Source organism: Myotis yumanensis, unplaced genomic scaffold (assembly GCF_028538775.1).
Source record: "Myotis yumanensis isolate MYYU_CA2020_CCGP unplaced genomic scaffold, mMyoYum1.0.hap1 SCAF_20, whole genome shotgun sequence".
NCBI classification, from domain to species: Eukaryota; Metazoa; Chordata; class Mammalia; order Chiroptera; family Vespertilionidae; genus Myotis; species Myotis yumanensis.
Genome location: NW_027223771.1, coordinates 934,168 through 949,030, shown reverse-complemented (window position 1 = coordinate 949,030; position 14,863 = coordinate 934,168). Strand labels below are relative to the sequence as shown.

The 14,863-nt window shown below is 51.3% G+C and overlaps 1 protein-coding gene across 2 annotated transcripts in view; it reads left to right on the top strand.

Moving 5' to 3' along the window:
* Positions 1-6,606: 6,606 nt before the first annotated feature.
* Positions 6,607-14,863, top strand: part of ALPK3 (alpha kinase 3) — a 52,326-nt gene continuing 44,069 nt past the window's right edge. Inside the window, exons 1-2 of one of the 2 annotated variants that reach the window (XM_070400350.1) lie at positions 6,607-6,791; positions 11,425-11,463. In XM_070400350.1, the coding sequence (XP_070256451.1) occupies positions 6,649-6,791; positions 11,425-11,463 (182 nt within the window). In that variant the 5' untranslated portion in view covers positions 6,607-6,648. The remainder of the gene's footprint in view (positions 6,792-11,424; positions 11,464-14,863) is intronic. The other variant, XM_070400351.1, reaches the window with a different exon arrangement.

Here is a 14,863-nt window from a genome sequence, read left to right as displayed (position 1 = left end):
ATGGTTGGGTCACAACATGAGGAACTGTACTTAAAGGGCCAGAAGGTTGAGAACCACTGCTCTAGAGACCTTCTGCAGGGGTGAGGGAGGGTCTTAATGCCGGTCAAGAGTCACCTTCAAGGTCTCCCCTGGGCTAGTGGCATTGGCTCTAGGGCCAATTGAAATTTTCTGGGCACCTCCATCTCTCCTCCAAATGGATTTTCAACCCACGAGAACCCTTTGCTGGAGGGAGGAATTCTGTCATGTCCTTGCACCGTCCAAGGGGCCTGGGATTGCCACAGCCACAGGGAACTTGGCTATGACAGACTTGGAATTAGGTATTCGAGGCTGGGCTGCCTTTTCACTCACTGATGGCAGAGTTAGGTCCCGACCCAGCACAAGGAACAGGCGGTGTGGGGGGTGTCCTCTGACCTCTGACCCTCTGACCCTCTGACGCCCGACAGGATCTAGCACAGCAAAGGGAAGTGAGTGCTGGCTGAGTTCTTAGGATCTTTCAAGGGCGGTATTGAATATCAAGCATACATTACGAAGTTAGATAAACACGCTCGACCTTTTCACAGTTGAAAACAGAAATCATTTTCTTCCGCTGTGAAATGCCCCATCTTCAGTGGAAATGCTGATGGCGCTGGGAAAGGTTGGTGCTGGCCTCAGTGTCAGAGAGACTCCGCAGTTCAGTGATTGCTATGACCAGCTCTCGACAAAGCCCCTCGCTGCACCGGCCCCACCCCTTCAAAACAGAGGGAGGCGTTCCCATCCAACTCGCTTCTCCGGCTTCTGTGAGATGATGAGTGTGAAGGCATTTTTATGAAACACTATATAAAAGTGAGGGATTCCTTTAAAAAAAAATATTTGTATTGATTTCCAAGAGGGATAGAAATAGAAACATCAATGACGAGCATCATTGATCGGCTGCCTCCTGCACGCCCTCCACTGGGGACCGAGCCTACAATCCGGGCATGGATTGGAACCATGATTCATAGGTCGACACTCAACCACTGAGCCACACCAGCCGGGCAAAAGTGAGGGATTCTTACTGTGACTTCAGAGCACCTCGCCTGCCATTCACACTTGGATGCCAATGGCCAGTTATGACCAATCTGGGACACCTCTCCCTTATTTAGTAATCCTGATGACAAGAGCACTTTAAGCCCTGCTCCCGTGCCCAGCATGTTGCTAAATACTTTCTAGCGAGCCTCCTAGTCCTCACGATGATGGATCCCGCAGTTATGCTTCATTTCACAGAGGAGAAAACGGGCGCAGAGAGGTTCAACAAGTTGCCGGGCCACCTGTACGGGAGGCTGCTGAGTCAGGCTTGTCTGGTTTCTTGAGGCCCTGGTGTCAGCCACTGTGCTGTCTTCGTGACCTGCTGCTTTGGCCGTAGGCCAGCTTGTCGGGTTTGCAGACATCCACATTCCTACCTCCCCTGCGGGTGGAGTGCCAGGTTCTCTTTGGAGTCAGTCTGCGCCTCGTCACCCCAAGGAGGGCCCTGCACATGACATTTGCTTGTGACAAGAGCACAGGCAGTGTCGCTATAACCTTGGATTCCCATCGGGATGAGGGGAGGGGGGCGTCCGTCCCAGAGGCGGCTGCCTAGCCCTGGCAGGGAGCCTGGTTCCCTCAGGGTCCAATACCTTTTGATCTTTTCTTCTTCAAGGTGTTTTTAATGGCCGTGCTATCATTTTTATCAGAAAAGGCTTGCCCTAAGCAGCACTTATCTGCACATTAGCTGGAGTGCTCTCCTGATGAAGTTAAACAGATAAAATCCCCACCCTCATAGAAACCCTCATAGAAACGACAATTTAACACATGCCGAGGCTTGACAAATGACTAGTATTTATTTTCCAACTGCTTTATCTCTGTAAAACGATATGCGGAGTGACTATAAAGCTCCTTGAGTGTGTAGAGAGAACTGTTCCCTTAACTTATGTAAACAGTCTGGGTTTTGAAAACTTAACACGTGTGGCTCTGCAAGTCCAACACACTTTGCCTTCCCGAAGCCTGGGGACCCTCCCCCACCCCCGCCTGCCCTCTCACCGCTGCGTATTCAGCACTGAGCACACCTTATTTTACTTGTTTTTAGAATGTTTGTGTGTTTTGAAAAATTAATACGTATACATGGTAAAGACATTCAAACAATACAAAAGAGTATACAATGGAAAAAAAGTAAGCTTCTTAATGGAGGCCAGCTTCCAGTTCCCTATTCCCTCTCCGGAGTTAATTGCTGTTACCTATATCTTGTGTATCCTTTCTGAGCAATTCTATGATTTTACAACTTTATACATATGTATATTTATATATCTATTTTTAATACAAACGGTAGCGTTCGACACGAAGTGTTCTGAAGCTTGCTTTTTTCAGTTATATAATGGAGATTGTTCCACATTCACCCTGTGGGTCAGCCTAATATTTTAAAAGTCCCTAGCACAGTTCCTTGCATTCAGTAGTGGTTCAAAGAGTGTTTGAGTAAGTGAATGAATGAATGCATGAATGGAAAAATCAGATTTTCTCAGGGTCTGATCTGAGCAAGACAGGATCTTCTAGATTCTAGAACATGCCCTCTCCAGCCTCCCCCCCCCCCCCCCCCCCCCGAGTCCCCCCTCCCCTGTCTTCTCTAAGTGAATCAGGTCATGTTGATCTTTTCTATCATCTGACGGCAGCCTTAGGAACTGGGGGGCATGGGCCCCAGGTCCCAAGGATGGGATTTCTTTGAGGTCCTTATTTAAAATTGCTTTTTCCTTTGGGAAATGATATAGAATTACTAGAAGAAGTAAAAAACAACCATGCACATTTATAATCCCATCTCACCTTTGCAGTTTTTTTTAAATTTTGTATATCACCTTTCAATCCTTGTTCAGTTAATAGCTAAATTTAAGGTATAATTATGCTAATGTCAGTGGTTAACAGCACATTTCTAAATGACAAACATTCTTCTTACATTCATCCTCTTATTCAGCCTCATGAGAATCCTCTGAGACAAATGCTGCTTTTATTCTTCTGGAGGTTCAGAGTGGTTGAGTGATTTCCCTAAAGCCACAGAGCGAGGAAAGGGGCAGAGCTGGGATTCACTCGGGTGTGAATGAATTCCATTTACTGCACTGCCCTGGATTTTGTACCCTGCTTTTTTACACTTAACATTAGGTCTGGACATTTCCATGTTTCTCCATAATCTTTTAATCACCATATTCAATAATTGTAATAATTTTCAGATCAACATAATTTACCCACTTCCAGTCCCACTTCATCACTGCAGGGAATGGAGCTGAGCATATAGCTTTTTCTGCAGAAGTATTTCCTCGGTATTTATCCCTATTTCTCATTTATTTATTTATTTATTAAATATATTTTTATTGATTTCAGAAAGGAAGGGAGAGGGGGGGAGAGAGAGATAGAAACATCAATGATGAGAGAGAATCATTGATCGGCTGCCTCCTGCATGCCTCCTACTGGGGATCGAGCCCGCAACCCGGGCATGTGCCCTTGACCGGAATCGAACCCGGGACCCTTCAGTCTGCAGGCTGATGCTCTATCCACTGAGCCAAACCAGCTGGGGCTATTTATTTATTTTTTATTTTTATTTTTTTGTGGTGGTTATACATATTTCCTTTTGTTTTTCATATCCCTATTCCTCTTAAATAAACTCACTGGCAGTGTGATAGAATGATGAAATCAGAAGCTAGGTTCCAGTCTGGGCTCTGAAACTAAGTCATTTGATCTCTCTTGGCCTCAGTTCTTGCATCTGTCAAATGGGGAAGGGGGGGGGTGAAATTTTTGGGAACCTAGAGTCTGGCTAGATTTTATCTTCTTGTATATGTTTATGGTAAAATAGGGGACATCTCAAAGGCAAGAACTCTCACTGAATTTCTTTTGTTGTCTTATTTATTTATTGGCCTAGATATATTCCCAAATGGAAAAGGTCCCTCCTACTCTGCCCCCTTCCCCCAAAGCAGTATCACTTTTAATTTGCACTTATTTGTATTTCAATTTTCATTAGATGTGTGCTTCTTCAGATAGAGGTTGAGCTCTTTTATGAACACCTATTTCTTTTGGCTTTTCTCAAGCCTTTCCAAGTTTGAACTGTTTACTTGATAATTCCCAAACATCTTCAAATCCTTCTGTTACCCAGGTCTCTGTTCAGTAGGGAGCTAGGTCCAGATTAAGGATGTCAAACTCGTGCCCTGTGGGCCACATGCCTCATTTATTTGGCCCGTGTTAGCCTTTGAGTTTGACATGCTTGGTCTGGATGAATTCTTGAGCGAGTTCAGTGGGTCATCCATTGTGGCCTTTTAAAATGCTCTGTTTAAAAAAAAAAATAACATTATTTGCAAATGGAATTTTTAGTGCACAAACACTAGCACATCAACACTCGTGTAACTGATTGCATGGAGAATGAAGCAGAAGGGTTTGATAAAGTCATTTAAGTCCCTTCTCACCGGGAAAAGGCCCCCATCCTGTGGGTCAGCAGCACCATCTCGTTTCATGGTGGGCATGGTGTTATATATCTATACAGATGTAGACAGAGCGTCCCAAATCTACCAGATGTTCTAAAGCAGGGGTGGGCAAACTTTTTGACTCGAGGGCCACAATGGGTTCTTAAACTGGACCGGAGGGCCGGAACAAAAGCATGGATGGAGTGTTTGTGTGAACTAATATAAATTCAAAGTAAACATCATTACATAAAAGGGTACGGGTTTTTTTTTTTTTTAGTTTTATTCATTTCAAACGGGCCGGATCCGGCCCGCGGGCCGTAGTTTGCCCACGGATGCCATAGCCTTTGCCTCTCTTTTCCGTGAAAATGGGGATAGTTGGTTTTGCCTTTGATGAGTGAAGGCGGGGATTAAGCTGCTTGAGAAACCTGGCTTTCACTGATGCGGGCAGCGCCTCTGTTTCTAGGCTCCCCTTTCGGCAGCCCAGGGCCCACTGTGCATACTTCCTGTTTTCCTCGGGGTTTTCTAGTCCTCGGATCATTTGCTTGGGGGAGACTCATTGTGCAGAGATGGACAGGGCTGAATGGCTTTGGTGTCTGAGGAGGAGGGTGGGCTCTGATTTCTAAGAAGCTCTTTGCCTGAGAAGAAGGCTTCTTATTTCTACCCTAGACTGGTTCTGAGGAGGGCTTTGAATATGATTTAAAAAAAAAAATTGATTTCAAAGAGGAAGGGAGAGGGAGAGAGAGAAACATTAATGATGAGAGAGAATCATGGGCTGGCGGCCTCCTGCACGCCCCCTACTGGGGATGGAGCCTATAACCCGGGCTTGTGCCCTTGACCGGAATCGAACCCGGGACCCTTCAGTCTGCAGGCGGAGGCTCTACCTACTGGGCCAAACCAGCCAGGACTGGATATTTTTTTTAAAAAATACATTTTTATTGATTTCAGAGAGGAAGGGAGAGGGAGAGAGAGATAGAGAAACATCAACCATGAAAATCATTGACCAGCTGCCTCCTGCACGCCCCACACTGGGGATGGAGCCTGCAACCCGGGCATGTGCCCTGACCTGGAATCGAACTGTGACCTCCTGGTTCATAGGTGGATGCTCAACCACTGAGCCCCGCTGCTGGGGCTGGATATGACGTTTGAATGGGGAAAAGGAGAGGGAGGACAGGTGCGGGGAGTGGGGAGGTGACGGTAAGGACAAGGGTAGAAAGTTGTGGAGAAAGGGCACTCAGAAATTGGCGAATGAGTGTTTTTTCCTGGGCTTTAGGATCAGCCCGTTTCCCGTCAGGTGCTGGGAAATGGAGGCTGAAGGGGTGGGAGCAGGAGGGTCACTGACTCCAGAAGCGTTTGTGGAGCCCCTCGTCTGTGCTGGGTAATGGAGGGAAGACACGGCCGGAGGACGTGCGGCCTCCCAGGGGGCCCAGGGCGCTGGCAGGGGAGCGGCTTTGTCCAAGGGCTGGACCCGCAGCCCCGGCGCCCGTCCCGCCCGCTCCCCGCTCTCCTGGCCTCTGGCCTCTGGCCTCGCACCCTCCACTCAGGCACCTTCCGCTCGCCCAGGCCCGGAGCCCGCGCCTCCACGTCTGCGAAGCTCCACGCCTGTGGGCCGGAAGGCGTTGGTCGCCAGGGTCACCAGAGCGCGCCCCTGCCCGACGCCGGGCGGCCCCGCGCACATCGGGCGTCGCTGAGGGAGCAGCCGCCGGAGTCTCCTGAGAGAGAGCGCGCCCCTGCCCCGACGCCGGGCGGCCCCGCGCACATCGGGCGTCGCTGAGGGAGCAGCCGCCGGAGTCTCCTGAGAGAGAGCGCGCCCCTGCCCCGACGCCGGGCGGCCCCGCGCACATCGGGCGTCGCTGAGGGAGCGGCCGCGGGTGGGGGGTCTCCAGAGCGCGCCCCTGCCCCGACGCCGGGCGGCCCCACGCACGTCGGGCGTCGCTGAGGGAGCAGCCGCGGGGGGTCTCCAGAGCGCGCCCCTGCCCCGACGCCGGGCGGCCCCGCGGTGGACGCCGCGCACGTCGGGAGCCGCTGAGGGAGCAGCCGCAGTGGCCCCTCAGGCCGGGCCCGCGCCCCCGCGCCTCAGGGCCGCCGGGGGAGGGACAGCGGCAGGTGACGGCCGCCGGGGCTATAAATAGGGGCGCGCGTCAGCCGCGGGTGGAGCGGGCGGCGCTGGGCCGGAGGGCGAGGGCGCGCGGGGCCAGGCGGGCGGCGGCGGTGGGGCAGCAGCATGGGCTCGCGGAGGGCCCCCAGCCGGGCCTGGGGCGCGGGCGGACGGGCCTGGGCCCGGGGCGACCGCGAGGACGACGGCCCCGTGTGGACGCCCAGCCCCACCAGCCGCAGTTACCTGCTGGGCGTGCGGCCGGAGACCAGGTGAGCGGCGCCCCGGGGGGCGGCGGGCGGTGCGGGAGGGGTGAGGTGGGGGGCACAGAGGCCGCGGCCAGGCCCTGGGTGGCGCCCGGGACCCTGGAGGCCTGAGCCTGGGGGCAGGGCCGGGCCTCTGGCCTTTACGCCCCTTCACGTCCCCTCAGGCCCCTCACAGTCCGTGGGCCTCACGCCTCTCGCTGCTCGAGGCTCCAGAGGAGAAAGGGCTTTCTTGGGGCGATGTCACAGGGGCCCGAAGGCGCCCTTATCGCCGCGGCATGACTCCCGCCCGTGGCCCCCCGCGCCCCACACTGGCTGCTCGGGCCTCGGATTCCACAGTGAGAGATAAGGAAGCCCGAGCGCCTGAAATTCCTCGGGCTGGAGGGAGGGGAGCGGACACCAGGTGGGGGGGGGGGGGGGGGTTCGGGAGCAGGGGGGGCGCTTAGCTGGGGCGGGGGTCACCGGGACGAAGGAAACCGAAGCCAGTGAGGTTCTTCCTATGGGCCCAGGGTTCTCGTCTCCCCGGGATCTTTGTGGGAGCTCGTGAGGTGAGGGGTGAGCTGGGACGCCGGCTGGCCCTGTGTGAAGATTGCCCTGCCCCGTTTGGGGGAGCAGGATGCTGAGGGAGGGGCCGGACCGCTGTGCCCTTTACTCCTTTTCAGGAGTCTCAGGGGTGTGGGTGCTTTAACAGTGGTTCTCAACCTTCTGGCCCTTTAAACACAGTTCCTCATGTTGTGACCCAACCATAAAGTTATTTTCGCTGCTACTTCATAACTGTAATGTTGCTACTGTGATGAATCGTCATGTAAATATCTGATATGCAGGATGGTCTTAGGCGACCCCTGTGAAAGGGGCGTTCCACCGCCAAAGGGGTCGCGACCCACAGGTTGAGAACCGCTGTTTTAGGACCTGTGTTATCCCAGGTAGAGAGACACAGGTAGGCAGTGGAGAAGCAGGCGGGCCGCAGAGGCAGCAGACACACAGGGATACGTGCATTGCCATGGAGATGACCCTTCCTGACCCCTCTGGGCAGCTCAGTTTCCCTCCCAATGGGGAGCATATTTTCCAGAGGGAATTGGGAAGGTTGGCCCCAGAACTTGGCTTGTGGGCGTGCAGAAAACAGCCACTCGGAGAAGCTGCCTGGTCACCTACCTCCCTCTGTCCTCAGTTCCTAAAACAGCACCAAAATAGGCACCAAGGACATTTAGGAAAAGTCCCAGGCACTTCCTCGTGAATTGGCTGAGTTCTGTTGACCTTGGAGTTGGAAAAGTTCAAATGTAACCGGAACCTGTTTCTGCATAAAAACTCGTCAAATGGTATCACATGTCTGGGGCAGGGCCGAGGGCTTGTGTTAGGGACTGAGTCAGACTGGACACGGCCCCTGGCTGCCAGGAAAGAATGCCCCTTGCTCCTAACTCCCGGCTCTACGGAAAAACTGGCATTCCAGTGTTCGGGGACGCCGACTGCCTTGTGGGAGCCTCACACTTGTCTCACACTTGTCACAGTGACTTATCTGAGCTTGGCCTCCCATGTCTGGCCTTTGTCAATACCCGTGGAACAAGTAGGAGGGAGAAGCAGGGTCTTTCTTGGAGACAGCAGCACTGGAGGGAGGGGAAAAAAGGTGGTTTCAAAACCAAGCGGAATGGGGGGGAGGGGGAAGCAAGGGTCTGGGCTGTTAGGGAAAAGGCTGGAGAGTGGACATCATGCTCACTTTCCAGCTGCCCGGCCAAGCAGGAGTCTTGGCCCAGGTCTAGAACTTGTCTCCCAGTACACACCTCCCCTCCCCGCACCCCATGGCCCTGGAAAGGTTTCTAGTCCATAGACAGCTCAAGGGTATTTCTAATGTCCCCTGGGGTCAGAGATCCAACATATAAATAGTCCCACCAAACTGTAGGCCCAGCCTCCTAGGGAGTCCAGCCTCTGGAACTTCAGCCCTATAGGCAGGTAGGGCTAGAGTAGGTTAGGAAACTGCCATTGGCTGGATGTAATCACAGCTACCTCATTTCTGAGGGACACTCAGAAGTCTCAGAAGTCCTTGCCCCCTCATTTCTTGGAGGCCCTGGTCCCACCAAGTGAGCTCAGAGGAGCAGCAGAACCTATGATGTTTGCTACAGATGACTCTGTAACACCTGTTTTGCTTAGGTCAGGCAGGTTGTTTAGGGCTTTCAGGTCAGGACTTCCCAAGGGCCTTTTATGGCCTCAAATATCTGAAAGCCAGAAGGATGGGAGACCTCCAGCTTCTGTGGCCAGGCCTGGTTCTCTCCAGGCCCAATTCTATCTTTATGAAGAGACATTTCCTTCCTGAGCCCCGAGTTTCCATTCTTTAAAATTAAAGTGACATTAAGAACTCTTTTAGGCCTTTCTGCCCCAACACTTGATGTCTCTGATTCTGACCCCTCAGAGCCAGTAAATGGGGAGTTCCCTGCCTGTGAGAGCCCTGAGCCTCATTCTGGCCCAGTCAGCAAGGCAGTCACATCTTCCACCTTCTGAAGACACGGTGCCTCCATCTCCCAGGATTCCTCCTGATCTGGCTGACATCTCTGGGTGGGGCCTAGAGAAAGGACAATGGGGCGAGGGAGCAGAGACTCCCAACCAGCCCTGGAGAGAGAACCGGGGAGGGTCACTCTCCCAGCTCAGTGCCTTACCCACTTGCAGGTGGAAGCTGTGGAACCTGTCAGTTTTCTCTGTAATTTAGCTGATTCTCTCCCTCTACTTCTCAGGGAAGAAATCCAGACTCAACAAAGGAGAAATCTCTCGATTCTGAGGAGAAAGGCAAAGGAAGTTGATGGTCAGGAAAGGATGGAGTTGGCCAGTGCCTTGGAACCATGGGAGGGTCCTCCCACGCTGTCTCGAGAGGATTTTTAAAGCTCTGAACAAAGACAGCTGCATTCTTGCTTTCTTCTTCCCATCTTTTCTGGAGCAGCAATTCCTTCTGGGAGGCAGGACCTTTCCTGTTTGAAAGATGCACTTCCCTTCCTTCCTTCCCTCCTCTTCCCTTTTTCTGTTTCTTTATTCCATGAAACAGTTGTTGAATACCAACCTTATGCCTAGCACTGTGCTAGGGGCTGTAGAAACCACAAAAAAATCTAGGTTTGAAGGCTGGGTGGGAAGGATTTAGTTGAGCAGAAGGAAAGAGGAAGGGCTTTCCAAGCATTGAGGACAAAAGTGAGAGCTCAGACTCCAGTAATGGATGTGTCATGCTAGTTAGGAGCAGGCCTGGTTACAGTAGAACCTGACTAAGTGTTGGAAATCAGAGAACCATGGCTGTAGCTGGAGTGGGAGTAGATCAGGGAGGGCCTTAAGTGCCCAGCCAAGGAGTAGAGACTCAATATAATATATGGTGGGGGGACTGTAGCATTATTTTTTCTGAGGAGGGGTGTGATATGAGGGGTGAAGGAGAAGGGGGTTGAGGTGGTCATCAGATATGGAGCCATGAGGGTCTAGATCAGAGCACAATAGCTGGAGTAGAGAGGGAGAAAGAAGGGCCAAGAAGTGTTGATTGACTGGACCTGGGAATTAGAAGGGTGAGAGGAGCCCAGAATGGCCAGGGTTAGAGCTCTGGAGTTTGGGTGAGTGCTGGTGGTATCCACAAACACACTGGAGGGAAAGCCAGGTTTTTTGGACCAAGAGGATGAGTTTGTTTTTTTGGTTATAAAGAGATAGCCTGTCAGTGGAGCTTTCTTGTAATGAAAGATGTACACACTGCGAGTGCCATTGAGCAGGCTAGGCTGCTGACAACGAAGGGAGAGCTATTCCCATGGTAGGGACAGCTGCAAGGAGTGAGTAGATGGGCTGGCCCCTGAGGTCTCCCAAAGAGCAGTGGGAGATGGTAGTCTTAGACTTCACTAGAGTTATTTGTGTTAGGAAGGAGGAGGGAGAGGTAAAAGTTGGCTCATATCTGATGGGCTGGATCTCTACGATGGGGCAGCCCTAGGTGGGTCCTCCTCACCCGCCAGTGGCCTACACAGCCCCTAGCTAGTGCCCACTCTCAGCTGCCCCGCGGCAGAGGGATGATCAAGGCTCTAGGCATAACGGGCCTTGTGCTGGTCTGACTGAACTGGGTGCCTCCTGGCTCCTGCTGAATTAACTGCTTTGTTTTTTTCCCTCTTCACTGTCCCAGCTGGTTTGCCTTGTGTGGCCTCTTTAACAGAACTTTAACACATTAATGGGTGTTCTTCATGCCACCTGAATCCTTCCCAGCCTATTAGGGGATTTCCAGGGATGGGGGCGTTTTCCCCCTCAAAAGGCTGAGGGTTGAAGCAGGAGCTGCCCCCAGGCTGCTATGCTGTGGGCTGGAGAAGCGTGCCAGGCAGCTCTAAGCCCTTTCTTGGGGGCAGTGACTGAAGTGCCTGGGACACACCTTTCTTAAAGCGCAGCCCTAATGGGCTTTCTTTCTGCCTAAGCCCTAACCATTTCCCCAGACTCTGCTGCATTTAATGAGCTCTTGGTTTCAGATAGACTGGTGTCCGATGGTGAGGCCACTTGCTAACCGGAACAGGCCAACTAAGACAGCTGGTCCCTTTTAATAGAAAGGCCTCTGGGCCCTAGATGGTGGCTGGTTAATACTTTGCAGACTGTTGATTTTGCCTCCTCCTCTCCTTGCTTTTTTGGCCTAATGATTCCATTTGCTGTTTTTGCTTAGCTTATCAAGCAGCCGGTTGTCTCTCCCCAGCTCTGGAAGGTAAATGCACATTGCATTACATTTCTCTGACTGCCTTTTTTCTTGGGTATGGACACTGAGGGGCCCTTGGGTGACTGCTTGTGCACTACTAACCAGGCTGCATGGAATGAGGGGAGGGCTGGAGGGTGGGTGGTGTAGGATGTGAGAGGTACTCGCGTGAGCATGGGTCTCACGGGCCACACATGATGCTTGCATGGACCATTTGAAAGGGGTGCAAGGACTCAGAAGTAGGCATGGGTTCTGAGATGCCTGCACTATATCTCTGTGCACTTGGGAGAGGCATCATGGAACCAGAACAGGGAGCCACCAGTCATGTGACCCACTTCTTCATCCTAGGTTTTCATGGTTTTTGTAACCACATATCTAGGTTTGACACCTCATTGTCTATCTCCTAACCATGGCTATTGCCTTACATTTTTTTTCTACAGTCACTTAAGGCCTCCTACCACCTCTCATTCTGAATTTCCCTTTCCTTTGGCTCCTCTCTACCCCTGCAGACTATGAACTCTGTGAGGTCAGGGGACACCATGTTAGTGTATTCCTACATTAGCTCATTCTCTGAATCTGCTGCAGAGCCAGGGCAGGGCCTGAACAGGCCACAGATGGGGTTTGCCCATTGAATGACTGCCTCCTGAGCTGGGGACAGCTCTTTACCCCTGACTATTATAATCCGAGTTGGGAGCATTTCTGGACTATTCCCACCACTTGGACCTCATCCCAGACTGGTAGATTGGGGGAGAGTTTGCTATAATTTCTTTAAACAGAGAAGGATTTTTAAGTAGCTAACTGGTCTCAATAGCTAATAATGTCTACAGATGTGATTAGTACTTACCATGTAATCTCTCCTTTGATGGGGAGAACAGTGAAGAACCTGGTACTGGATGGAAGAAAGGGTATTACAACTAGTTCAAAGTGGAGCATGGTCACTACTGAAAGAGACCATCATGGAAGTTCATTTAAAGCAGGGTAAAATAACCATACCTAAGGTCAAAGTTAGGTTCCTTTGAACATTATGTAAACCACTGATTCTGGTGTTCTCTAGGGCAGCGGTTGCCAACCAGTGGTCTGCGGACCACTGGTGGTCCGTGAGGTCTGAAAGATTGGCGACTGCTGCTCTAGGGAAAACATGATTAGGCTGTGATAGCTGTGTGAAGTCACAGAGTTGGAAGGACTTGGAGGTGTCAGGGTGGGAACAGACCACTTCCAGATGTGTGGACTTCCTGGCTTTCCAGGGGACTGTAAGCACACTGACTCCATCCCATGTCAGAGTGGTTAGGAAGATGGGGACAGAAAGCATGTGACCTTCAGTGGAACATGACAGTGTCTGCAGTTATTGTCTGACATGCATCCAGAGCCACTCCCCTGGAGGGCCTCATCCAGGCATGCCCTTCAGCAGTTCCTATGATTTTCCAATTTAAACATATTTTTTATAATATAGCTTAGGACCTAGTGTGGAAAGTTTGAGGAGATGTGTTTTTTTCCCCTTCAAAAAAAGTAATAACACAAAATGACTACCTGTTGTTGAATATCTAGCATGAGCGCTTGTCTCTGCAAATTTTCTTGAAGTTTGATTTCCATGTTTTCTTTCTTACCCAATAGTTGAAATTGTTTTCTTAGACTTGCTCAAGCAGCTTCATCCTAAGAGCCTAAGCTGAATATTACATCCAGGCTCATGTTCATGAGTAAGGTAGGATTCAAACTAAGCAGGGAGGACATAATTAGGAATGTTTTGAATTAGTTGCAAAATCATAGAAAGCTGATTGCTTTTGGCATGGCAGTTTCCTCTAGAAACTGTTGGTTGGGATTTAGTATTCCCCAAAGTCAGAAATTGCTGTTAGTACAAGAACAGCAAGAAACGTTTTCAGATGTTATATTTCCTGAGTGTCAGGGAGTTGATAGTCTAGGTCCTGATGGACCCTCTGTTTCTGAGTGGATTAAAGGGAAAGGAAAAGACACGGACAGAGGAGTTGTAGGTGAGAATGTTGCAGGGAGTATCTAACTGTGACTTCACTCAAGTGTTCAGTTATGTGCGAGGTCAGGATCCGCTTTCTTGGTAGTCTTTGGGGGTGGACTCCTGTCCTCCCTGAAGGCCTGAGCACCTGCATTCCTGTAGAGACACTATGGCTGCACCCATCAGTCTAGAAGTCTTACTTGATTTTAGATACTCTTCTTGGGATGCAGTCTTTCTCCTCAAACTCAAGTCCAGAATGATCTCCACGGAAAGGACAAATAGAATGTGGCAGGTGTAGGGTTGTAGTTCTTGTTTGCTTGTTCCCACAGACTCTCACCCTGCCCGCTCCTGGTGGAGAGATCACAGGGAGACACACACTGCCTGTGGGTGACCACCCCCTCCTCCGAGGCACAGAGAAAGGCAGCTTTGAATGATTTGTCTTTTTCATCACAGTTCTTACTGCTTCTCTTCACTTTACCCCTCACAGTCCTCCCTGCTGCTCATAATAGGGTGTGTGAATTTGGATGGGGAGGAAGGCTGGGCACAGCTTGTGCACCATACAACCTGGCTATGTGGTTACGCTTCACGCCTAGGGACGCATTGAGTCTCTGCTGGCCCATGAAAAGGTCTGGCATGGTGGTTTGCTTCCTGTGCCCAGGAAGGAGAGGACTGTAAATGCTGAACAGTGTTGGTGAGTCTGTGCTGGACGCAGTGAGCCCACAAATGCCTCTGAATTCTGGGAGTTGGATTGTCACAGGGAACTGAAAGTCCTCTTTGTAGTTTGGCAGTCCTGCTGGTTGGTTTTGGAGCTGCCAGCCATGTGTTCACTTGAGCATGTGGTCTCCAGGTATGGAACAGGGGGCCACAGCTGGCTTCCCACGACAGGTCCATAGCCCTGTTTAGGGTCAGAATTTATTTAAGTCTCTCTTTTCCAATACCCCTAGGAACCTGGGTCTAGACCCCTGGCATTGGCTGGCTTATTCTTTGTGTGCTATGGGTCTGTGCTTGCAAATGCAGGCTTTTTTTTTTCCCCTGAGCTCAAGCTTTAGAATAAGCTCCTGAGCTCCTAGGACCTATGTATCCTTGCGAGTTGGCCAGCTTTTCCCTCTCTGGCATGAGTGGAGGCTCTGCTATGCTGGGGTCTCCCTCTCTGAGGCTGGGTCTATACATGCACGAGCTTCCACGGAGGCGAAAGGTGGAGGGTGAAGCAAGGCCCCTAATGAGGATGGGGTGGGACGCCAGGCTGGGGTCTGGCATGCTCAGGAGTCTGGCCTGTGTTCAGAAGGCTTCCTATTGTAATGGGTCTGGGTCAGGATTCCATTTAGCCCTTGGTCCCATGGCTGTCCTCACCTGACTAAGAGGCCTAGGCTTCCTTGAAGAAAGACTTAGTCAAGTGCTGGCCATGGCCCCAGGATGACAGATGGAAATGGTAAGATTTAAGCTGCCTTG